This window comes from Athene noctua, chromosome 1 (assembly GCF_965140245.1).
Source record: "Athene noctua chromosome 1, bAthNoc1.hap1.1, whole genome shotgun sequence".
Taxonomy (NCBI): Eukaryota; Metazoa; Chordata; class Aves; order Strigiformes; family Strigidae; genus Athene; species Athene noctua.
In genome coordinates, this window is record NC_134037.1 from 141,972,955 (window position 1) to 141,999,703 (window position 26,749).

General features: G+C 42.6%; 1 protein-coding gene across 3 annotated transcripts in view; it reads left to right on the forward strand.

Moving 5' to 3' along the window:
* The window catches only part of ALCAM (activated leukocyte cell adhesion molecule), a 123,880-nt gene continuing 97,131 nt past the window's right edge, over positions 1-26,749 (forward strand). For all 3 annotated transcript variants that reach the window (XM_074898595.1, XM_074898606.1, XM_074898615.1), the window contains exon 1: positions 1-355. In XM_074898595.1, the coding sequence (XP_074754696.1) occupies positions 253-355 (103 nt within the window). In that variant the 5' untranslated portion in view covers positions 1-252. The remainder of the gene's footprint in view (positions 356-26,749) is intronic.

Consider the following 26,749-nt stretch of genomic DNA (forward strand, 5'->3'; position numbering starts at 1 on the left):
AGGGAACCCGCCACCTGCTCCGGTGCGGAGTCGCTCCTCGCTGCGCGCCCAGAAGGGAGAGCGGCCGCCCCGCCGCCCGCGCCCGGGAAGTTACCGTTCCTCCCGCCGCCGGGGGAAAGCTCCCGCCGCCGCCTCCCACCTCCGAGGGGGAGAAGCCGCCTCCCCGCCGCCCGGCTGCGAGAGGGAAGAGCCGCCCGCGGGCGCGCCGCCCCGCTCCGCCGCTGCCTCCCGGTCCCGCCGCGGGCAGGCGGGATGATGGAGCCCCCCGCCGCCGCCTGCACCTCCTGCCGCCGCCGCCCGCTGCCGCCGCCGCTGCTGCTCTGCCTCCTGTTCGCAGCCCTCTGCCTGCCGACAGGTGAGCGCCCGCCCGCCCGCCCGCGGGAAGGGGCAGCCGCCACCGCGCCGTCCCGGCCGCTCGTAACTTGGCGGAGGAGCGGGGGGGAGGCCGGGGCCGCAGGTGCCGGTGCCCGCCCGCGGCTCGGTGCTGCCGCCCGGGCCGCCCGCCCTGCTCGCCCGCCCTTCACCGGAGCGCCCTGGCACCTACCGCGGGGTCTCTGCGCCGCTCCCGGCCGGCGGTGCCCTTCCCATCCCGTTTCGCCTCGGCAGGGAGCGGGCGGGGAGCTGGTCCCCTCCTGCCACCGCCGCCGTCGCCGGCCCCCGGGGAAGGCGGCCGAGGGCGGCCGGCGGGGCGGGCTGATGCCGCCTCTCCTGAGGGGAGGGCGGAAGCTGCCCCAGCGGCTGAGGGGCGGCGGTCTCGCCTTCCCCCGTGGGAACCGGCGGCGGGGCCCCTCCGGGGCGGTGTCACTGGCCCCGCCGGGCGCTACCCCCGCGGGAGGGAGAGCCGGGGCTCGCCGCGGCGCCCGTTTGGCTTCCCGGAGCCGAGCGGCACGTCTCCGCGGCGAGCCGCCTCCAACTTCGGCCCTTCAGCCGCTTCTCCCCGCCCCGCCGCGCCCGGCTGCCCGCGGAGCCGACGGGTGCCCGCCGAGCGCCTTGGCGCTGCTGGGGGCCGGGGGGTGCTCGGGGAGCGCAGCGGCGGGGAGCGGGGGGCAGCCCCGCCGTCGGCCACCCCGTGCGCGGGCAGCGCGGCGTGGCGTGAGGCTGCCCGCAGGGTCGGGTTCGCGTGGGTAACTTCCCTCCTCCTCCCCCCCAGCTCCCTGAAATCCCTCTCGAGGCGTTAGGGAAGCGGGGAGGCGCAGGGGGTGCTAAATACCCTAATTGTTCTGGGAATATTTTGGCCGTGAGGTGTTTGTAGGCTGTATTTTGTAAATATTGAGCGTGAAAGTGAAGTCTGAGGGAGAAGCTGTGAAGTGAGGAGTTCTGCATTCAGCGCGGCGATCGTCTCATTATTCTTGTAGAAAGAGCGTCAGCCTGTGGTAACATTTTGTATTGCTTTAAGAAATGGCTTTGCCTTGATGTGCCTGCCTTTGCAACAGCGGAGGGTTTGCAGAAGTGTTGGGAGTTGGTGCTTTTTCATTCCTCTCCTCTGCCTTGTTATTACGTGCTCTCCAGTTAACCATTTACAGACAGTATGTTCTCATCGAAAGGGACGATGAGACAGACCTTATTTACGGGATGCAGTTGTGTTCATTTTGTACCAGCTCTAGTTAAGTAGAAAACGAGCTACAGCAATAAAGTAAGGCTGCCGAAGCTTTAATTTCAATTAGAATAGTAAAAAAGCTCCGAGCAGAACCAAAAGCAATATTGGAACCATAAGCAATATGTCAGGCTGTTCTGCTAGGCGTTTGCTTTGCCAAATACTGTGTATAATCACTGTAGGACATAAAAAATATCAGTCTCGGCGGCAGAGCTTACAAAGAAAACTGGTTTCTGTGATGTAGAGAAAGTCTTCAGGAAAGATTGTTCATTTTATGAAATCTTAAAGGCATGTGGAGTATCCAGAGAGATAAGCACGTCAGCTTATAAGAAGCAAGACTTGGCCCCCGTGGAGAGATTTATCCCAGTAAATATGAAATGATCTCGCTGATTGTGTGACTGGCTTTATTCTCCCACTGAAGGAAACCGTGAAACCATAAAATATTTTTATGTCAAGGGCTGTGTTGATGGAGGTGTATAAAAAGATGGGACTTGACCACCTACAATCTAAATAAGTTGGAGGTAAAACCATTTACCTAGTTCTTTCTGCTCTTCCTTTCTTCCTTGTACCCTCAAGGAGAGGCTCAGGCTAACTGTATAAGCAAATATATATATATGGGGAGAAACCAGCCCCACCTCAGCTTAGAAACTTTCTCTGCTGAACTGGAAATGCCTGGAAAGCCTAATAAAAGATTTAAGCCTCTAGTTCTCTGTTTATTCTGAGGAGAATAAAAGATACTTAAATACAAAAATATCTATAAAAGGTCTTGATATTACTGTAGACTTCACATGTCTTTCTCCTTGCTATCTCAGCTATTTTAGATTATAGCTAATTCGCTATCATCTACAACAAATTCCGGATATATTACTCTATCATCGGGCTTGGCTTTTGGGAGTTCCATTTCAGGTTTGCATATGGAAAGCAATAGACAAGCCATTAAAAGCATATTAAAAGTTGATGTGCATCAAGTGTAGATATCTCCAGGAATTTTCAACGTCTATGATCCCTATGAGAAATTCAGAGTTTCTTTCTTCACAGAATAAACTGCCTAGGAAGATACCTATTTAAAAAAAAAAAAAGGGGGGGGGGGTCCAAGTCCACATGTGGTACTAGGAGACTAGTTCAGACTAAAGGAGAACACCAATTAAAATCTCGTACTTTTCTAGAGGAAATGAGTGTATGTGAAAAAGTCAGCTCTTAATCACAGGAGTTAATCATGACCTTTGTAAAGCTTCCCCCTCCCCCTGCTTTCTGGTGGATTACAACTGTGAAGCTCAGTCTCTCATACTATGTTTTATTACTAAAGACTTGTCACACATAGCTATATTGCATAAGGGTAGTGAGACTGTAATGTGTAGTCTTCTCATTCACATAACACTTACTGTGTTCTCACTCCTGACAAGGTTGGTTGTTTTTTTTTTTTTTCTGGTATGTCTGGTGTGACATTGATTGAGAGAAATTGGTTTTCTGTATTAAGATCTGAATTTCACAGAGGTTTTCTGAAACCGAAGTTAGGAGGCATCTGCACCACGTATGTATCTTGCAATATGCTTTGAGTCTGAGGTCCAATACACAGGTAGCAAAGCCAGACTCATTTTTAAGTGAGCTATAAATTGTTAAATCATTTGCTTTGGGAAGTGTTTGATATGTTTTAAATGTTTTGGTGTGAATATGCTAGAAAAGTCAACATAAATTATTTGCCTTCTTGTGCTCTCCCATCCTCTGTTGGGTTTCTAGCGCTTCTCATAAGGCAGAGGGCAAAACCAGAAATCATCCAGGTCTGTAAATCTCTGAAATTTCAGACCATTGATTTTTACTGGAGAAAATATATGTTGTTATGTTCATGAAATAAATCTCTTTCTCGTAAGTTATATTTAATTCCAAGATATCTTACTTCCGCTTTCCAGCCTGTGTAAGAATAATACCCTTCCTTATAGTACCATCCATTCTCCTTCCTGAAAGCAACATAGGATGCTAATGTGTAATCCCAGGGTAAATAGTTGCAGCTGTTTTTGTAGAAGTAGTTAAGACATTTGTTGGCATATTTCCAGCAGAAAGTTTTGGGGAACAGAATCTCTGAATATTTATGTAGGATGACACATGAAAAATAAGGAAAATAGCATTATGTGTTTTACATAATGCAATTACATCTGTGTGATCAGGATAAACCTATCTCTTCTGTTTCCTTACAAATATCCTACTTCTGTAGTGTGGATTATAGTCTTAAACTATAAGAGTGCTCGCTGCAGATTTCCATGATGTCATATCTGATTACAAATGGTGCAGAAAGACCTCATATAAAACAAGCATTACTGTAGTGGCGATAGCGTTAATGTGTTGGCCAGTCATACCACATCATACCACCATGGGCTTTTCTTGGGTCCCTACCACAGGGACTTTTGGGAGAGTATTTTTTGTTGAAGTGGTTTTGGACTGGCTGAGTGAAACAAAAGCAGATTGCTGAGAAGGAAACCAGCAATGGAGGAGCTGGGCCTACCTGTATAGTCTTTGAGCCTGTTGGCACTTGAGAGACTGTACCAACTTCGTAGGAGCTATAATTTGTAACTGGATCTCCTGAAACTAGGTGATCAATATTCAGTTTCCCCTTTTTGTGACCTGCATTACATGATCATATGTGTGTTGGTCACAGTTAAGTTGGCCTGAGGTCTAGTCTACAGTTTCACATGTGGGAGGTGGTTTTTTTTTATATTCGCATGTTGATTGTGGAAACTGTTCTTCCACATCACTAGTAGTATGTTTTTCTCAGTATGGTGGTCTTTAGTTCTTTTTTAGTATGGTCTAGTTTAGACTCTGATACAGAGCTAGACTTTACATACTGATTTATTAAGAGATACTGCTATGTCTAAAACACATGATCTTCAGGCTCTCTGTTCAGTGCTCCTCAAGGTTCCTTTGGGTTGGCTGGTGTATAGCTTTTTCCTCTGGTAATACAAAAATTTTTTATTAGAAAATGCATGTAAACTGCAAGGCCACGTTTGTAAGAGAACTGAGGACCTGTTGCAATGTGCCAATTTCTCTGGAGTTCCTCTGCCTTCAAGAAAAATAGTTACGCTTCCATGCACTAATGCTCAAATGAGAGACTTTTCAAGAACTGTAAATGCTGTAGGGTGATAATGAGAATTGACTCGAGCAGAACGTGATTTTTTCCAGGAAAAACTGAGCATTAACAACTCCTCTTGATTTAAAATTGTTGAGCGGTATCTCCCCTGAAGACAAGGCTTTGACCTACACGTTCTTTATCTTTGTATCTTTTCTTTAATAAGAGCAGGATGAATATTAAAAGAGTCTGTACTTTCCTCTCTTTAATACATTTGAAAATGAATCTCATATCTTAGAGAGGAGATCGCAGTAGAGCTAGTATGCTGACAATCCACTACTGGCAGAGATTGCATCAAGTTTCTTCCTTTTTTTCTTTTCTGTTTTTCTTTTGTTTTGTTTTTCTTCTTCCCCAGTGTTTTTTATTGTAAATGGCTTGAATTGCAGTTGGTCCTACACCAGTGGATGTTAATCTACTGCTCCAAAGTAGCGTCTCTTTTGAGGAATATCTGCCTAGCTTAAGATGAAATTGCATTTCTTATCATGCATATAGGTCTCCAGAAAGGCAAATAAATATTTACTTATTAAAACAACTACTGCTTCTACTGAACTGGTATTTATGTTGTTGATAAGAAATATGCCTCTTCTGGGAGGTAAAAAAAGAGAGACAGTGATAAAACAGTGAAGAGAGTGAGAGAGAGCGCCTGCAGCTTTAGGATATGATTTTTTAGAGGTTATCAGGGGTTAGAACAGTTCTGTAAGGTTTGGTTAGAAAGCATTTGAAGTGCTTTCAGTAGCAATGGAAATACTAAGCTGTTCCCTTGATAACAAGCAAAAAGTGCATTCAGTGATTTAATGATTGTTTCAGCAGTCTATATATCCATATCATCTGTTTTCAATTAAGTTGTACTGTGTATAGTTAACCCCTTATTGTGAAGAAATACTTAAAATGCTTGAAATAACATTGGTTTGTGTTATGGTAGCCCTATCTGTAGAACCTCCTGGCGTCGTTAAACATGGGGATTGGTCACAGCAGTTTTGGTCCTGAGGGAAAGCGCTCAAACAGCAGTCAAATTTTAAACACCTCCTCAGGTCTTAGGGACAGCAGAAGTCCGCAGGGCTGAAGCCCTGGCAGGTTGGTGACACTTTGGCATGTGTCAGGAGCTCTGCAGTGACTGTGCCCTTGCCTTGGCGAGCGTGCTCTGTACAGTGTACCTGATGGGTGCGTCCCAGCTGTCTGGGCTGGAAAGTTTTGGGTTTTTAACAGAATGTTGATTCTGACCATAGTTGGCATCTTTTAAACTTGAAGACGTATTGGCAGCTAATTCAATAGAGGGAGCTCCGCTACCTTCCTGTTAGAAACAGTGAGCCTCGGCTTTTCCCAGACCTCTGTTTCAGCTTGAAAGTTATGTTAAAAGTCCTTGTTTCTTCGCAGTGATCTGTGGTGCCAGGCTTTGTTTCTGAAAGCATCTTACTTTCATCACAGGCTTCCTGTTGCATGAAGGAGAAGGAAGGACAAATCTGAATCACACGATAGGCAAGCCCAAAAAGATGACTCCATTAGAGATACTTGTGTGTGTTTTAAATGGCTACGTTGCAGAATCAGGTTTTTAAATGACCTTTCCTTGTCGGGGGCGGGGCTTAATGGAGAAACTCAAAGAGAATTAAAATAAAAAGAGGGTACTTTCCAGAGATGAAATGGGCCAAGGGAGGTGTTGCATGAAATGGGATACAAACAGATAGACTGTTGTGGCAAGAGAACGGTAGAATGCTTCCAGTAAAATGTATTAAGTAGGACTCTTAAATACAAAAGCAATTCTTTCAGTAAGTTCTTCTAGGATCATAAAGAAAAATTGAAATATGTATGACATTCTGTAAACAGTCTGGATTCTGAGCTATTGTAGGAGAAAGTCAGTTTAGGTTTGTGCTGGTATGCTTTTAACCCATTCTGTGTCTCTAATACAGAAACAGGTATATACAGAAAACTGACAACTGTTCTGCAAACCTAGGACTTAATATTTTTCTTGGATTCTTTTAAAAATATTATTTCTCATCAGACTATTTGACACTAATTAAGAAGTTCCATTAAGGACCAACCCCTTCTAAAAAACCCCAAACAAATCCTTTAAATCAAGTTGCCTTGAAGTAAACTGGTAATGAACTCAGCATTATTTTTCAGTCATATGAATCCTGCACAAATGCCATTTGTCATTTGACTTGCTATGTAAGTTGCCTATTTTTTCCAAATATTTCAGTTTAACTAGAGAAATATATCTGTAGATACTGGATAACAAAATAGATGTAGATTATATAGAGCTAGAGTTAAATGTGGCATCTTATATGACCAGCTGGCATATTTCAGATTTTTTTTTTTTAATGTTTTTGAGGTTTTCTTTAGAAAGTGGAACAACTTATTTTTCAAGAACTCACTGTTGATTTCCGTGAGTTTATCATGCTGGCCAGGAAGAATTGCAAAGGCTCATATTTTAGAAAAATGGAAGAGGGTTGATGAAGTTTATCTGTGGGGTGGAATGGTAAATGTTCACATAAGGCTCTAGCTGGGTAGCATACAGAGAATACATGGTTGGAACTGTGTTTAAAAAACAGCAGTTGAATGCAAGCATGAGGTTTTAATGTTATTTGTGAAATGCGGTTCTTTAATTGCGGTATCTGAATTATTTTGCTCTTAATTATCTAGTGTTAGCCTAGGAATTACTCCATTTTGGCATGGAATTTTGTTTTGTTAGATGTAGAAACCAGCACAGCAGAGTGACTTCTCTGATTTATACAGATAAAATCATATTTGCTAGCTTATTCTAGTTTTAGAGAGCAGAGATGATCCTAATGGCCTTTACTTACTAAAAGCTATACATGGAGCAGAAAGAAGGATGAAGAACAGAATATTTAGGCAGGATTTGGGGAACTTCAGTGTAGCTGTATGGCTTCAGAAGAGAGAAGGATTCTGAATCGATTCTGTCATTCTTGATACTGCACATCAAATTGTATAACAAGTGCTTGCATATAGAGAAGATGGTAGGGTAAGTATTATCTTAAAATTCACTCATTGACACAGCATTATGGGATTTGCATTCTCAAATTGGGGAAGTTGAAAGTTTTTGACACTGCCAACAAAGTGGTGTGCTGACAACTGGTGATGTAAATCGGGAAAACATTTGCATCTTACACTTGACAGCTTGAAAGCTTAGCAAGGGGATAATTTTTCCAACTTTAATTCATGACTGAGATTTTTATCAAGTTTAACATTACTCCTTAGTTCTCAAACTACTGCACAACTTACTGATAATTTTGAACACTACCTACACACAGAAGCAGTAAGGAAGTCAGTGTTATGAATGTCCCACCCGCTTGCAATTTATATGAGTGAATTGCATTTCTTACTACTGTATTTCTGCGCAGACAAGAACTTTTAGTAATGCAGTGTGCTGTGCAGATAGTTCTAAGGTTTAAAACAGTCACCAGTGTATAAGTAAATAATAACAGTGACTTCATGTGGCATAAATTCACATTTTGCATCTTTCTTGCCAATAGAAGTGTGGGTTTTTTTGTGAAATATTTAAAACTTCCAGAAAATGTTTTGCTCTAGTAGTTCATCTCTTGATAGGACTTTTGTAGCAGAGCTTTGCCTTTTGGGGTGGTAACTCTTCCACAGTTTAGTTTGACCTTGCTCATCACAGTACTGTTGGATGACGCTCTGTCTTAGCTTTGAAGTTTTAAGTCCTTAGTATAACCTTTACCCTAAAGGTTTAACCCCAGTTAACGTGTGGTGCCCCACAGCAACAAATTCCTAAGTGTTTAGGTGAATCTCTGATGTTGCAGTGGGACTTCTGAAAGTTTACCCACAGGTTTGGTAGGGGTCAGATTCTGGTATTTCATCCAGGCTCAGTTATGTCTGCAGGTCATTTCTTGTTGTTGCTTATCACGTTTAGTACCCTGCAGTGTTAAACCTAAAACTGCATAGCTTCTGGGGGCCAGCGGGGGAGGAGTCTAAAGTTTTGAGTTGATGGAAAGTAAGTGTCATGTTGCAAAGATAACTGTGGATGTAGAAGAAGCAGGTTAACCATTTTTTTAGTTTAGGAGAGCCAAAGCACAGCTAGAGCTCAACTTGGCCACAGCTGCTAAAGATAACAAAAATTGTTTCTATAAATTTGTTAACAGCAAAAGGAGCATTAGGAAAAATCTCCCTCCTTTACTGGATGTAGAGGGAAACATGGTAACTAAGGCTGACGAAAAGGCTGAGATGCTCAACACCTAGTTTGCCTCAGCCTTTAGCCGTGGAACTGGCTGTTCCCTGGACACCCAGCCTCTTGAGCTGGGAGATGGGGAGGGGAAGCAGAGTGAGGTCAGCACAGTTGAAGAGGAGGTGGTCAGAGACCTGCTGCACCACTTGGGTGCACACAGGTCTGTGGGACCGGATGGGTTACACCCAAGGGTGCTGAAAGAGTTGGCAGATGTGCTCGTCAAGCCGCTGTCCATGATTTACCTGAAATCATGGCTAACTGGGGAGGTCCCGTTGGACTGGAGGTGGCAAATGTGACACCCATCTACAGGAAAGGCAGAAAGGATGATCCAGGAAACTACAGACCTGTCAGTCTGACCTCGGTGCCAGGGAAGGTCATGGAGCAGGTCATCTCGAGTGCCATTAAAAGTCATATAATGGACAACCAGGGGATCAGGCCCAGTCAGCGTGGGTTTATGAAAGGCAGGTCCTGCCTGACAAACATGATCTCCTTCTATGACAGGACGACCTGGTTATTGGATGAGGGAAAGGCTGTGGATGTTGTTTACCTTGACTTTAGCAAGGCCTTTGACACTGTTTCCCACAGCATTCTCCTGCCAAAACTGGCTGCTCAAGGCTTGGATGGGCACACGCTTTGATGGGTAAAAAACTGTCTGGATGGCCGGGCCCAAAGAGTTGTGGTGAATGGAGTTAAATCTGGTTGGTGGCCGGTCACGAGTGGTGTCCCCCAGGGCTCGGTGTTGGGGCCACTCCTGTTTAACATCTTTATTGATGATCTAGACAAGGGGATCGAGGGCACCCTCAGTCAGTTTGCAGATGACACCCAGTTGGGTGGGAGTGTTGATGTGCTCGAGGGTAGGGAGGCTCTGCAGAGAGACCTGGACAGGCTGGAGCCATGGGCTGAGCCCAACTGGGGGAGTTTCCATAAGGCCAAATGCTGGGGGCTGCCCTTGGGCCACAACAACCCCCAGCAGCGCTACAGGCTTGGGGAGGAGTGGCTGGAGAGCTGCCAGTCAGAGAGGGACCTTGGGGGTGTTGACTGACAGCTGGCTGAACAGGAGCCAGCAGTGTGCCCAGGTGGCCAAGAAGGCCAATGGCATCCTGGCTTGTGTCAGCAATAGCGTGGCCAGCACGGACAGGGAAGGGATCTTGCCCCTGTAGTAGGCACTGGTGAGGCCACACCTCGATGACTGTGTTCAGTTTTGGGCCCTTCACTCCAAAAAGGACATTGAATGACTCGAGCGTGTCCAGAGAAGAGCAACAAAGCTGGTGCAGGGCCTGGAGCACAGGTCGTACAAGGAGCGGCTGAGGGAACTGAGGGTGTTTAGTCTGGAGAAGAGGAGTGAGGGGAGACCTCATCGCCCTCTACAGCTACCTGAAAGGAGGGTACAGAAAGCTGGGGATGAGTCTCTTTAACCAAGTAACAAGTGATAAGACAAGAGGTAATGGCCTCAAGTTGTGCTAGGGAAGGTTTAGACTAGATATTAGGAAGCATTTCTTTCCAGAAGGGGTTGTTGGGCGTTGGAATGGGCTGCTCAGGGAGGTGGTGGAGTCCCCATCCCTGGAGGGTTTTAAGAGTAGGGTCAACATAGCGCTGAGGGATATGGTGGAGTTGGGAACTGTCAGTGCTAGGTTAGTGGTTCGACTGGATGATCTTTAAGGTCTTTCCCAACCTAGACGATTCTGTGCTTTTTCAGAGCTCTTGTTGTGGGAGTGGGGTGTAGCTGGGTCTTGGGGCATACTGGCAGTGCTCAGCTCTGCAGAGCCTGCTGGCTGTCATCATTACACAGGGATATGGACCACCACTGCAGCCACCATGGCAGTGCAGCTTGGTGAGGGCAGCTTTGGAGTTACTCTTGGACAGCATGCAGCCTCAAGAGCCAGAGGTCAGAATCTCTCTGTAATGGTGGTCGCATGTAGTATCCATGGTGGCTGCTTCCTTTCCACTATGTAAGAGGGGAAGGGTCTGTATTCCTCCCAAGCACGAGAAATTCCCTCCTTTTGCTGGGGGCATGCTTACCCTCTGAACTGCTGCAGAGAGGTATCTGCTTACTTTAGGGGCATTGCATTTTTTTCTCCTGCTCTGAATGGTGTGCAAAGCACTCCATGGGTCACTTCTTTAATTGTTATGTCCATCTGCAAGTACAACAATGATAAGGAAGGATGGGCTTCAGCATACTTTGGTATGCTCGCAGTCTTTGGCTTTCTTTCCATTACATCAGTGGCACAGGGCATGGGGTAATGAATAACGCAGTGTGTTTCTTTAATGAATACTGAATGGGTGAGTGTGAGTTGCCAGAAGCTTTATCCGGGAAGAAGCAGGGTGTTCTGAGGGGTGATAGCTGCACCCAGAGGAGGAGAGGCAGGTGAATAATTTTTAGCTGGAATTCACAGTCCAGTTTAACTAGATGTGAGATAGTTTTGAAGACTGAAGTTGATAGTTCAGCCCAAAAGCTTGGTAATTTTCCTGGACAGAAATAGTGCTTTTAAACTGTTTCATGAAGTGAGTTATTGTTACAGTTTTATATATGGTTTCTCCCAAGGGCTGCGTATAAGCTTTACATTTGGAACTTTTGCATAAGTGTATATAAAAACCTAGCCCTCTGGGGCTATGGTGGGGTGCCTTGTCTTAGTTGTGGATTCTAATTCACAAAAGCCTCATAAATAGCTTGCTTTTTCTTGCTTTTTGACTGGTTGATAGTCTTCCTTTGAGGTGGTGTCATCTGTCAACAGCAATGATTTTGAGAAGCTTTTCATGTAAGCATGAATGAGCAGAGTGCTGAGTGTGTTGGGGACCATGACTCTTATGAGGAGGCTCTCTCCATGCAGTAGAATAAATATTTATTTCTGGTTTTGGACATACTGTACAGAACAGACTTTTTTCATAAGCCTGGAAGGATGTTGGTGGTTCATAGTCTGCAAGGTCTCTGACAGTGTGGTAAACTCTGCATAAAACTTGAGGTACCCTTTTAATCAAAAATGGTAATTGAAGCTTTAAGGGGAGTATTGCAGTGAAAATCTTTTTCTTGCTAAAACTTTTTTCCTAAAGTCTGGATGTGTATTTTTGGTGGGGTTTTTGGTGGTTTTTGTTGTATTGGGTTTTTCCCTCTTGTTTCTTTAAAGGTGGACCATTGCTTTATTCTTTAGGAAAGGAGGGAAGGATAAGTACTAGCAAACCAAAAATTTTATCCAGGCTTGCATTAATTGCAGGTGTGAGGTTAAGACCTAAATCTTTCATCTGTTAGTAGTATTTTGGGCTCAGCAGTTTCCCATTATCTTCCTCAATGGCAGCTTTAAGGGAAAAAAAAAAAAAAATCACAGTTTCTTTGATTCCCACTGCTCAGGAAAGACTTGAGGACTGGGTGTGAGCTGAAGGTTGGGTTTGGGGTTTTTTTGATTATAATTTAATAAAAGAGGAAAGTGATCAATGGTCTCTGGAGTGGCACTGTATGGCAGGCTTTTCAAACAGTGGTATTTGTAGACAGAGGGAAACTGTTGTGAACTGGGACTGACAGTGGCTTGGGTGAGCCAGTTTTCCTCTGGACATGTCAGCCCTCCTGGGCTGCAAAGCCGGGGTGGGAATACCACTGCATACATTTCATTCAAGAGGATTTGAGTGGTCTAACCCAAACTCTGGTACTCCAGTAATGAAAAAATGATTTGACTTTTATGTTTCTTATGGCATTGTGGCATTTGTTTGAACTACATTTCAATATAGTAAACCCTTTGTGGCCTTTGGCTGCTTGGTAGTACTGTAGTTGCAGCTGCAAGGCTAGAAAATTTTATTATGGGCTACTTCCGCAATGGATGCACATCCTTGGTAATTGCTATTGCCAACACGCTGTTTGTGAGTCTGCAGTGCTTAACCTTGTGCAAATTATATTTGCAGATGTACCAGATGAATTGTATGTTAAAGAGCTCTCCCTGTGTCAGGTTAGCCAAACTTTGCCCTGCAAGGCTCAGAGGGTGGGGATTACTGTGTGATCTGAACCTGAACAGCACGTGTCCAGGTCAGAAAGCTCAGGGAGGTCCAACTCCTGCCAGGACTTGGAGCAGGAGCAGTGATTCCTCTGAGACAGTATTTCTCCCCTCTGTTACAGGAAAGTACTAGGCTGAGTGTTTAGTGACTCTCAAGGCAGCCTGGCAGTGTCAGGCAGCACCAGCAGCTACTACTGCAGCTGAGGAGCATCAGTGGCTGCATGATTTAGCCTGGGGCTTGAGCCGTCCTGTGGGTTTTACTGATGCCTTCTAGGTGCTGTATTTTGTATATCACCAGGTGTGCTACTGATGATGCTTGTGAGTGGAGGGTTACAATCTTGTGAAGTGAGTTGGCATGCAGATTCATACTGAAAAAGCTTCTACTTTTCTGTGATTTTATTTGGAGGGCAGTCTTAACTTGTCTTTACAAGATCATAGGAAAAGGAAAAAGATATGAAAATGGAATACTGAAGTTCTCACCCACTGATTTTTATTCTTTTAGCATCTGATGTTTAAGAAAAAAAAGTAAGTTCTTTGGTTTAAAGAAAAGAAAATAACATAATAGAGGCATATTTGATTTATAAAGTGCACTTGAACATCAAAAGATATTTCGGAATGTTTCAGGCTGAGAAATAGAAAATATTTTTTGCTAGCCTATTGTTTGCTAAACTTCACTGTGTCATTGACTAGTACACGCCTCTATCATCTGTAGGTTTTGGAGAATGAAGACTTTAGAAGTGAGAGCAATTAAGAAAAGCTAGAGTATTTAGAACTGCAAGAGCAGCACTTTGAATCTTTGACAGGGTATATTAATGTGGAAAGGAAGATGGATTGGTTTTATACTTAAAAGTTCCGTTTTCTCCCAGTGCACTGTAAGCAAATGTTTCTGACTGGAGCACATATGAACTAGCTGAAAGAGAAATATGTTGTCAGTAACTGATGCCTGGGCCAAAGACATGGATCAGCATCTCTGCAGGGAGTGGTATACACAAATAAAAAGCAAATAGCTTACTTCCAGTGTGTTAAAACAGGTATACCCATAAGGCCTGTGAAAAGTAACAATCTGGCAAAACTGTGGAAAGGGGTCTTCAACGGAGACCAGGAGGGATGAAATATCATTTGGGCAGGCCTGTAGAAGGGTTCTGCTGCGCAGGAGGGGTAGCCATTTTGATGGCCAGGAGTAGCTGCGTGTCTTGTGGGTGTGAGTTTTTGGAGAACAGTCAGCTGAACCTGAGGGGAAGCCAGATTTGGGATCTGGCTCATCGAATCCACTGCCGCTGCAGAGGTGGTGGGAAGTGGTGTTTGCGATAGAGAGCTGGGGCGGGTGGTGGCAGGAGGAAGGAAGCGAAGGGCCCCAGCCACAGCTGCTCAGAGCCAGCGTGTGCTGCCTCTTGGCCTTGTGTGGCTGGCAGGCCTGTGGAGGCAGAAATCTGGCAGGAGGGGGCAAGTTACCTGCAAGAAAAAGGCAGCTGGATTTTTGCTTGCAAGTGAAATAATTTGCAGAGGGAGATGGAAAATGGCAGCCTTAAGGAGAACCCTTGATAGAGTATTCTGAGGGAGGGGAGCAGAAGCAGGTAGAAAAGCCACCAGAGAGCAGAGGAAAACCCAGTTTCAAGAAGTGCCCTCTTTTCCCTGTCTGTATCACCATGTGCTCTTCTGGGTTTGGCAGTTACTCTGCCTCCTCCCTGTCCTTCTACCTGCTGTAATTAGCAGGCTGTCCCTCTTGGTCGAGACCATGCACTGCCATGCCGCTGTACTCTGTTCTTTACATGCCCCTCTTGTCAGTCATATCGTTCAGTGTTATTTCCTGCCTCAGAAAGACATCTGCTTCCCCACGGGGACTTCTCAAAGCTCAAGTGATCCTACCATGGGCTTACATAGCTTGTCTTTGTAGGGTGACTGTCTGGACCAATGTGCCCGTTTTGGACAACCTCCCCTCTCTGTTCTTAGGTCAGTACAGATAATCTGAGAAGCTGTTCATGCTAACAGTACTTTTTTGAGGGGGGGGGGGGGGGAATGCTAACTGTTTTTCTCTAGTCCTCCTAAGAGGCTTGGTGTATAAGATAATATATCAGGGATAGGGTGTTGTATGCTGAGCATGATCAGTAGGTGACCTTAATGTCAGGCTCTGTCCTGTTGAGCCATCAGATTTTCTCTGGAGTAGCATGTGCCTTAATGCTGTGATCATTCAGGATGGTCAAGAAACTCTAGTTTCTGAAACAAAAGGAGCTTATATTCTTGTAATGCTTATAATCTGAAAAAATGTAACATTGGTTGTTTAATATGAACTCTGTAATAAATATAGGTGTATGACCCACTGTTGCTGAAATTGCAACTTCAGCCACTTTTCTAGTCTGAGACTTGTCACACTGCGTCTGTGACTGAGTTAGGGACCATGAGACTGTGGTAGTCAACACTGTAACAAATTGTGTTGTCACACACTGTAGAAATTGAGCTAGTGCAATAATTTTGGTCTGTGATCCAGGATGTGTTTAAACGCCCAGCTTCAAAATTATTTAAGTATTTAAAAATATCCTTAAGGACCTAATTTTTAGGGTAGGTGTAGCAGGACCCCTACTGAGGGGACCCAGGAGGACGTGGTAAGCTGGAAGTGAGGGCATAGAGGTTGTTAGAATGCTGGATACTGTCTGCGGGTCATAGCATCTCTCTGCTCCTTTTAGAGGATGACTGGCTAGCATGGCTCACAGAGAAACGGTTTAGGTAGGGAGCTGATCTAGTTCAGTCTTCCCGAATATGGTATGAGTTCACCTCTTCAGCTGACTTTTTAAGCTTCCACTTTTAAATTGCATACAAATGTTTTTTCCATATATAACATGTATTATATGAGAAAAGACTTTTTTTTGTGACTGTCAGCAGGGAATGTGCAGTTTACTAAGCTTTCTTGAGTACAATTTTAAATGGAGAAAATGCTTCTATATAAACTGAGATTATCTCATCACAATATTTTTATGATTGTTAATTAAAAAGTGAGGAAATCCTTTAGAGCAGATTTGCAGTTTTGAGACTTTATGAGACTTAACATGAGAGATCTATTTTTATAGTTATGCCTTCTTATTAGTTTTGAGATTAGGATATGTTTAAATGCATGGCTATCAAATCCTGTGATGATTACTTGTTTATTTTGCAGTGTAGACTAATTCAGTTATAGTCCCATTCATGAGTTGTTTGTGTCCCACTTTTCAACAACATGCTGTAGTACTTTATTGTTATTTGGGTTATTTTAAATAGCAGTACTTTTAATTTATCTGTAAAATGTAAGTGAAAGAAGGATGACTATGACTGGAGACTTAAATCATTAAAAAAATGTCTTGATATAAGTGGAAACATGTAAAATCTTGATTCACAGTGCATAGAATTATGATAGGTAGCAAGACCTATAAAAAGTTTAACTCCCGGTTTCTCTCATTAAGCACCAGTATGTGCTCTTTTCTCTTTGCAGCAGACAGGCATGTCAGTGGAAGATTGATTTTTTAGGCATGGTGCTTTCTACTTGAACTTGTGCTCAGGCTGAAGAAAGAATGGGAATGAAGATCTGAGCAGAGTTAAACAAACATTATTTTGCCTTGCTCTAACCATGCCTATAGTATCATGACAATGTGAATCTTTTAATCACAGGCTCATCTGTCATCTCAAACACCTTGGAGTTGTTTGCAGAATTTCCCAATCTAGGAATAATGGAGAAAAGTGATCAGCTGTACATTGTGAAGGAAGTCAGAGTCCATCAGAAGTGAATGTGATGAGGATTCTAAGTCCTTTGCCTTGACCTATTTGTGTGAGTGACCGTGTGGAGAGCCTTGTGCTCTAGACCAGCAGGAGACTATGTAAAGGAGAAAAGCATGCTCCTCTTTTCTCCATGTGGGTCATTAAACACCACCTTTGGCTTTTTTGTGAAGATCTAGAGAGCAAACATATCCGATAAAGTAAGTATCAGGTAGAATAATCAGGGCTAATTATCTTACAGACTTTAAAGGAAGTATTTTATTAGATGATCACATTGCTCAAGAATATATTTCCCTCATGCTTCCTTCTGTACTAGCCCTGGCACTAGCATGGTTGCATTTACCTGAGCAGTCTGCAGTGTCAGAAGCAAAGAAAGAGAGAAGAAGGGGGGAGAATTGTTATGCTGGCAGGCATACACATGCTGATGCGAGCTCTGTTTGTATTAGCAGACTATTCTGATACAGTTAATCAGAATTTGTCTACCAAACTGTGCCTTGGAGTCCTTTTGTAGGTGTTGAAGGAGAAAATGGAGAATGGGTGGAGTCTTACTGTTGCTGATGTTTAATAGAGGAAATGCGTTAAAGGAATTGTGGCTTTTATTTTTCCATAAGCACGTGGAGAAAAAGGAGAACAGAAGTTGAAACATGAAGAAAGGAGAAGGGAAAACAGGAAACTTTTAAGGTAATAAGTGGAAGAAATACAGGCTAGAGTGTTTTTTATGTGTCTTCTGAGAGAAGGTAATTGAAAGGTGGTGAAGAAGTGGACATCTATCTGTATCTTCAGAGCTGTGGAAGTAGTATGTCCACTGCCTTTTGGTCCTGCCGGAGCATTGGGAGCTCTCTCCAGTGGCACGGTGCCAGGAGAAATACAGGATTACAAGATTTGCCAGATTTCTGGGACAGAGACCTGCTTTGGAGACTTGTGGGACAATGACTAATGATTGCTCCTGACTCTTAGATTCCCTCCCAGAAAAAGTAGTAACTTCTGATAGCTGTGCATTTCATTTTGTCTTGGGTCATTTACCCAGTAATAATACCAAATACACTGAAGTAGTCAATACCATTTTTTGGTGGCTATTTTAGTTCAGTCTTCATTCATAGAGGGAAAGTAGGCAGTGAAACAGATGAACTGTTAGATAAAGTATGTTTCACATACAGGCTTGCATATCAGTGCAATTGGATGCATACTGAAAGCAAGAATCAATTATATAGCTGCTGCTTATCAGAAGTTAGCAAATGGTAAATGCAGTTTCATCTTTATAATCAATTACCTAGCCCTGGAACTTGTTAGCAAAGGTTAGAAGCTGTAATAATTTTCACTAAATGCCTACACATTATCTCAGTGTATTTTCTACGCACTGCGTTTTAGGGAGATGAGGGAGAGATGTTTCTCTTCCCTGAAGTCTTTTAAACTGGCTTGTGAAAGATGAGGATCAAGCCCTTCAATTTCTAAGTACAATTTGCATTCATCTCATGACAAGGATGACGGCATATACTTTCTTTTTAGCAAATGGGTCTTTTTTTCCACTTGTAAGCATAGATTATTTACAGCTTTGAGTTTGCACCCTGGTGGGGGTTAGTTTATCCACATCATCAGTCATAATTTACAGGTAAGGGGGATAGTAATGAAGGATAACTTCTTTTTTTTTTTGTTATCTCTATATTCCTCTTAATTTTTCTCTACAAGCATGCAAAATTCTTTGAGTGCAGAAGTTCTGTTGCTGGTGACAGGCTATGAATGCGTTGTGCCAGAAAATTGCTGATCTTCCAGTCATACTAGCCCATTTGAGCCAGCATTTGCTGTTCATACACAAGCTTTCATGTTCCTATTCTTGAAGTACCTTTTTATATACACTCCTTTATTTTTGTTCGTATGTTCTAGCATTGTTTGCTTATTGACTGTCTTGTATGACTGCATTTCTAGAGACTTCTGCAGCCTTTGTTTCTGTTGCTTTTGTGGGGGATGGCAACATATCCTGTCAGAGCTATACACCTCTGCACAGCTTCTTTCACTGAAGTATTTTTTTTAGAAAAAGATTGTGTAATATAATCCTCGGTTTTTAAAAGTTCCTAATATCTGAATCTATAGCTATCAGAAATAGTTTAATCAAGTTGATTTGCTAGCCAGACAACAAGGGCAGGTATTATTTACCAGTAGGATAATTGATTTATTTATATTTCTCAGTTATTTTGCTTTGGGTAAAATTAATTTTTGGTGAAATCGATGGTCTTGTACTTTTTATTATGTTAATTTTATTTCTTCATAAGCACTGTAAATGCTACTGAAACTGCTTACTGTATCTGCTCATTTTTAATTTTGAAAAAAAATCTTGTTCTATGTTAATTTTATAGTTATTTACCACAATTATTTATTATTTCTTATTCAAGGCTAGCTTTTATAGACCAATTAGTTTCTCAATCAGTGTATTTTGGCTTCTTGTTTTTCAAAGAGCATTTCATTGGCACTAGTCAGGCTCTTGTTAGCTGCATTTTCTATCTCAATGTGATCTTTTTTTTTAACTGACTTAGAGGAGCAGTCAGGCCACTTTGTTTTTAAAAGTGTTGGGTAACATTTATTTGAATCTCTGTGGCAATGATCAGTCGTTCCAGGCTTACAGAGTTTTCTTGGGTTTTGCTTCCCAGGTCCTCACTGGGAAATTACTGCCAGCTGCAGATTGCAGCAGCAGTGAAAATGAAAGCATTTTCTAGGTACACTTGATATCTTTATTTACGCAGAAATCTTTATTTAACTGGAAGCAATGCTAAGAATAGCAACCTCTGCTAGCCTGACTGGCTCAATTCTCATTCAGGTTTCAGTATCTATATTTAGTGGGGCTGTTTTTCTCTGTTCTCCAAGATTTCCAAGGTGCCCCAACCTTCTGCAGACATTACAGCAGGGAATATAGATCACATAGATGGTTTAACAAACTGGGATTACAGGGTAAGGCAGGCTGCTTCTGGTAGTGGTTTTCTGGGGTGCTCAGTGCTGCCTGGAGCTGTGCTAGGATCCTTGAAAGAGCACAGCACTCTAGTGTGGTAAGATGGTAGCTGTGTGAGTGTAAGGCTGTGCTAGAGGTTGATTTACGGAGGTGCTGCACAGCTGCATTTTTCAGTGAGGCAATTTTCCTTCTAGTTTTGTTGCTGCCTTGTTGGACATCAGCTCAGAGGTGCCTGAGCTATACAGAAGTGGTTGGAGACTTACATGACTCTTAAAGTGCTGTGTGGACAGGAGGAGACATAAGAGCTCTGTCCTTTGCAGTGATGAGAGGAGGCTTTTGGATTTTACTGCAGTTCTGCACCACCACCTCCTGGTCGTGGCCGGGTGGGGCTGTCCCAGTGCTGCACCTGAGGTGGGGCTGCTACAGGTTGGGCTGGGGGAGCGGTAACTGTCTGGCTCACTTCTGGCCAGGTAGAAAATTTGATGGAAGCCATTGTTGTCGTCATCTAAAATGACAGGATGAAAGAAATAGAAGAGTCTGTGAAAGACTCCGTTATTGCATGAAAGGGCAAATTGGATGGAGGTGGATAGCTAAGTGAAAGGAAAAGTGAAGGGAATGAGGGCTGTTGTAGGACTCTTCTTATCATAAATAAATTTTAAAAACCCTCTTACTGGCATTAGGTAATAAAGCCCAGGAATGGTTTCTTTGCTTTCTAGTTTATATTTTGTACAGCTTATAAAAATGATGTAACTGCACTTCATTTATGTCTATCAGTAATTGAGTCTGTAATTAAGGCTTTTATTACCAATAAACCCTTGTGATTCTGTGTGTAGTGAATATTATTAAAGCCCATTTTTCATTATAAATTTCTCCTGATGATCAGTTAGGAAAGTATTTTTTAAATTTAAAAATCAATGACATAAAGCATTTTGTTGGCAATTCATTTTTTCAGAATACAGAGTAGAAGAGAGCAATACAACAGAGACACTGATCCAAACACTCTGCCAACTCCATTTTTTTGAAACATAGTATTTTTTATTTTTTTATTTTTAACCCTTTAATGTGGGTTTAGGCATGGTGACTGAGTGTTTTAAACTCTCTAATGTTACTATGTGCAAGTTGTTTTTTTTGTTGTATTCCTCAAAAGCTGTTTTGCAAGTTCAAATGCAACAAAAGCAAGCTCAGGTACGGAATTTCATAAGCTGATGCCTCCCGATTAACAGTACTTCTGGAGATATAATTTTTTCTTGCCCATCCTTTGGGATGCAGGTAACTTCCACGGGAAGATTAAGGAATACAACTTTCCGAACAACTGAATGGCCAACTAAACTGCTTAGAAGGCAGGTGTATACCTTAAAAGGATGATTCATTAAAAAACACTCTGATTTATGTATTTTTCCAAGCTTTCCATTTCTTTTGACATTAATGTTCTAACAGGCATTAAAATACATAGTGTTTTTTTTTTTCCTAGGTTTTGTTTCTTCTCATACTTTTTCATTTCTCCATAGGTTTATGAAATACACAGGTATACCTACCTCTTACAGACTATTAAAACCAAAGAAACTAACTAAATGCTTGGGAAAAAAAAATGTGGTTATGGTCTAATGTTGACTGTTTGACTCAAAATAATTTCCAAATCTTTGCCATTCTGATAAATTTGGAATATATATAAACAAAGAAGATGCAATTGGAAGAAAAAATCTTGGTAGGGTAAGGTAACCTATTTTATACTTAAAAGCCCCAATAAAGAATAACAGAAATGCAGATATTATTTTAATCTTTACATTTTTGTTCAGTGTAAGGTTGCTTCTTGGGTCATGGTAAAGTAGTTTTGATGCCATTGTAGAAAGACAAGTTAGAATCAGGAGGTAATACATTTGTAAGTTACGCCATAGAAATTTATCCACTAATCTCTGATATTGTTGAACTTTCAAGCACAAATTAGGCAAATGGATCAGAATGTTTTCATAGCATAGCAAAGTCAGAATGAGATATGGAAAAACCTGTGTGCCTCAAGCTCTACCAGGAAAAGAGTTTGGTGTGGATGCAGTTGTGAAAGGGTTTTGCTGGCATTGTATCTAATACAGTTTCAAACTTCTGATAAAAATGTCTCCACTGAGGAGGATTTGCTACAGCTCTGCTCATGGTCTCTGGTCTGGACTGGATGCAGCATGCCTTGTGATGTGCTCTTCTGTGATTGACTTCAGACATTGGAGGGTGTGGGGGAAGAACTGCGCTGTTCTCCTGCTGCACCTTTCCCATGGGCGTAGTCATGCTTCCTCCTTCAGGATTATTTCTATTACCATGTGTAAGGGTTAGGCCAAAAAGTGCAATGGTTTGAATGTATTGAGCCACAACAGTAATTATGAAGGACCTATTGTTCACTCCAGCTACTTTTCTTCTGACCACAGCCTGATGGGATGACAACCAAGCTACAGCTAGCAGAGCTGTTGCAGGTGAGAGTTGCTCTAGGCAGTTTCATAGTCTTCCTTGGGCAAAACAGCCAGGTCTGGTGGTGTTGTGTATTGCACCATTATTGACTGAAAATCTCATCCTGTCAGTTGTCCTCTCCTCTTGATGTGGGAGGGCATGAAGGGGTCTTAGTCTGCATCTCTCAAGCAGGTGGAGCGGTCTGTTCCTTGGCTGGAGAGCAACTCTGTGAATGAGAGTAGGGGTTTGTTAATTTGGCCTTTGCCTGCAGTTACAGATGGCTTCTTTCTAGAATGACCCTGTTCCTTCTCTTACCAGTCTTCGTATTCCTTAATTGATGGTGGTCAGTTAAAAGTAGTAAGGCACAGTTATAAAATGCTTGGGCAGTTCTTTGTCAGTTCAAAGAGAGCTGGAAGATTATTTCCATGATCATACTTGAGGTATTGCACAGACCATGGGAAGACAAGCTTAAATTCTGTTTCAGCTATCAGTGGAGCTTCTCAAAGATCTTTGCAAGTGCTGCGCCTGGGATAGGCCTCTTGGGAATAACTCGTTCGGTAACTTCTCATTTCTGGGTAAATAGTGAAGAAGTTGCTCTATCTTCAGAGTTTCAGATGTTGTACCTCTTTTTACTTAAGGAATCACAGAGTCAAAACCTGCTTTTGATCAAATAAAAAAAAAAAAAAATTTATTTATCTGTACAGGAGTAGTGTCAGCTACCTGTGGATGTATAATCCATTGCAAGAAAATGACTGGAGGAGAAGAAATCTAGTTTCATCTAGAGGTTTTTTCTTTCTAAGAATAATGCACCTAAATGTCTGGGGAGGGAGGCAGGACCATTGCAGAAATTCATTAATTTTGCTGTTACCTGCTGTTGTCCAATGGGTAGTTTTATGTGGGATAAGAATATGTTTGATCTGGTTTTATTGTATGCTAATAGCAAGACATGTATACAAAGAAACTGTCCTCTTTTATTGTGCTCTTCATCTAGTGCCTCCACAGCCTTTGATAGAGCAGATGTGTTCTTGACATATTGATGAAACTATCCTGTGTCTATTACTGTTCAGTAGAAACATTTTAATGGGGAGAAAAAGCATAGTGGTATGAGTGAACTTCTGATCAATGTATTTTCATATAGTGTAACTTATTTCCTGCATGCCAGAGACTAGTTATAGTTTACTGTTGCTATCTGCATTTTTTATATTGAAAATAGAAGTTAGATGATGTTTTGAATTGGAACTTGACAAAACATAGCATACCACTGTACAGCAATGGCTTCTGCATAGGCATTGTCTGTCTCTCAACATCCTGAGCCTTTTTTCCTCCTACTAAGTGATATGTTGCCATAGTTGGACCTGCCGCTTTTGCAACACTTGTCCTTAAAAGCATACCTGTGCTTCAGACTTTCTCTTTTCCACAGTTCAAGAAAAATGATGCTTTTTTTTTCCTTTTCCTCTCCTCGCTCCGCTTGCTTCCCTCCTAGTCCCTGACAATCTTGCTGTCTTAGTCCCCTGTTTAGTAGAGCTCTCTTACAGCCTTGCCTCATCAGCCAAGGTAATGAAGAGGCACATCAGGCTGCTCTCAGGATGCACAGTTTCCAGCTAATCGTGTGCTCTTGAATTGTCCTCTTAAGAGAATTTTTTCCAAGATGGACTGTATGTCCCTTCGCAGCAGGCTTCAAAAACACCTTTGGGTGTTTTAAGCACTAAGGAAGCTGTCCAGTACCTTCTCTTGCTTTAATTCATTTACATGCTGTGAAAGCTGAGCATCCTAATTACACCTCATCAGTTGGAAGGTCACTTCAGCAGCTCTTCCAATTAACTTGTCTACAGCAATAAAATGGGATTCCCCCCCCCCCGATTTTTATTTGACTAAGACTAAAGTCTCTTGTGTCACTTTGGCGGTCATTGTAAAACTTCAGGAAGTAAAGAAAAATGGTAGTTTCCTCATGTAATGTACTGTTCTTTCAAAACTACTTTGTCAAATTGCAGGGTTTGTTTATTGTAGGTAGTGGTGTCCTTAGTGGAAGCTAAGTGATGTGTCTCTTCTGTCAACTGAAATCAAATCACCTTTCCTGCTGAGGTTTTGCTTGCTTGCTTTGGGTTTTAAATCCCAGTAAGAACTTATCTTTCTCTTAATTTCTTTCTCTGATCTTAGAAAGTATTTAATTATTGTAGCAGTGTGACTCTTCACAGTGGAATAACTCATGCAAACATGTCAGTTAAGATTCACCATTGCAAATAGTGAGGTTCTTTGTATTTATTATTTACTAAGCATGCCACATAAACAGGAAAATCTCTCGGAATTTCTGATGCTGGTGAACTAATTCTGTCCCATTATAAGGTGTTAACTCTGCTGCTGAGATCACTGTGGTCCAGTATCTGCTTTGTGTGTTGCGTATGTAACTTCTCTATTCAAACAAAACATTAAACTAGTGAAGTTCTGTACTTCTGTACAATAGTGTAATGCAAAATTTTTCTAAATCATAAATTCGTACAATTTTCTGTCTCTTCCAGTCTGTCATGAAAACTCTTAAGTTTTTTTAGGGCTTAGAGCAGAATTGTCTCCTCTAATATGTTCAAGAAAATGCCTTCGTGACTATGAAAGCTTGGTATATTTGTGTAAGATTAATTGCTATACTTTGCTTTTGCTCTTGTGTTCTTGTGAGCATTTGTTTTAGTTTTGCCCTTCAGAAGTTTTACTAGGCTAGTTCATAAGTGGCAATATAGTACCTTAAGTGGGTGTGTTAGATATTCCTAGGTGCTGTGTTCTTTATTGATGTTTGCAAGTTGCACTAAATATTGTTAGGAAAAAAAATAAAGCTAAGCACAGGAGATCTTTATGAATAATTGTATGCTTTTAAAAGTGTTATACTTAGCTTAATGCACACTTTAATTCTCCAGAAAGCACCCAAGTGAACGACACAATGCAACAAACTTAAGTTAATCACTTTATCTCCTCTACTTTGAATTACATATATCACAGCATCTGAAGTGTTTCTGCTGTTTTTTAATGTCAGAAAGGTGTGAGCTGATCATGGAGCTATGGCAAAAAAAATGCAGATTTTCATGCAGGAAGATTTGTGATAGAAGGACAGAAATAAGGAGTGGGGGGAGGGTGTTGGTGAAAATACATAAAGTATGGAGAGCAGGAGAAAATATCTCAAAGTACATTCATGAAACTGCTACTTATATAAATCAAAATTTATAGGACAAAGTATGTCTAACTGTTTAATGGGAAATCTGGACCATATAAAACTCTCTTCCATCAAAGTATAATTTGTTAAAAGCTTGTGTTCAGTATGGGGTTGAGTTTGGCTTGTGATGGTGTTTGGCTAAATGGAAGTTTGCATTTACCTGTTTAATCTTTACGTAGGTGTATTGTTATATTTTAGATGATATAAAGCTAAATTTAGGCTCATGGTGGATGGTCAAATGCCATCTAAGTGTGTGAAATTTTTTCCTTGCTTTTCTGTTTTAAGTTTAACCCTTGTTCTTTGAAAATCTGCCATCAGGTTTCTGGGGCTACAGGTCAGCTGAGACCACTGTATTTGAAGTCCTTTGAATTACACTGTAAGCAGGACTAAGATAAGTATGTGTGTGTAAAGGCAAGAGATTTATGTATTTTGCTTTTATTTAAGTGTCTTTTCTGAAACAAAATGACAATTCCAACACAAGATCAGAGCATCTCTTTGGAGACCTGATGAAATGTATTGACCTGTGAGCACACAACATTGAACACTGTTCACTGATTTTTATGAAAAAGAAGGCAATAATGGATTATTTAAGCAACTGCATTAACTAAACTTGTTACTGTCAAAGCACACAATACTACGTTGTGAGAGCTCTGCTGCCTGTCATTGAAGTGGGCTGCCAGTGGAGCGGATTGGTAGTGCCAGTGCACATACCTGTGAAATGCTGGATTAACTGGGGCAAGAAGTATTCCCCTGGAGAGGGCGGCTTTCTGTGAAGCAGTCTATTGGGGCTGCATGGCAAGGTTTTGTTAGTGAGGGGGCTACAGGGTTGGCTTCTGTGAGAAGATGATGGAATCTTTCCACGTGTCTGATAGAGCCAATGCCAGCTATCTGCAAGACAGACCTGCTGCTGACTAAGGCTGAGCACATCAGTGATGGTGGTAGCTCTTCTAGGATAACGTATTTAAGAAGGGGGAAAACACCTGCTGCATAACAGGTGAGCAGCAGCTCAGTGGGAGAGTGAGTGAGAATGAGACACACAACTCTGCAGACATCAAGGCCAGTGAAGAAGCAGGGGGAGGAGGTGCTCTAGGTGCCAGAGCAGATTCCTGTGCAAACCATGGTAAGGCAGCTGTGCCCTGCAGCCCATGGAGGTTAATGGTGTAGCAAATCTCCACTTACAGCCTCTGGAGGAGGCCATGCCAGAGCAGGTGGATGCCTGAAGGAGGCTGTGACCCTGTGGGAAGCCTGTGTTGGGTCAGGTTCCTGGGCAGGACCTGTGGAGAGAGGACCCCACGCTGGAGCAGGTTTTCTGGCAGCACTTGTGACCCCGTGGGGGACCCACGCTGGAGCAGTCTGTCTCTGAAGGACTGCACCCTGTGGGAGGGACCCACGCTGGAGCAGTTCATGAAGGACTTGTATTGGAGAATTTCCTGAAGGACTGTCTCCTGTGAGAGGGACCCCACACTGGAGCAGCGAAGAGGGTGAGGAGTCCTCCCCTGAGGAGGAAGGACTGGGAGAGACAGTGGGTGGTGAAATGACCACAACCCCATTCCCTGT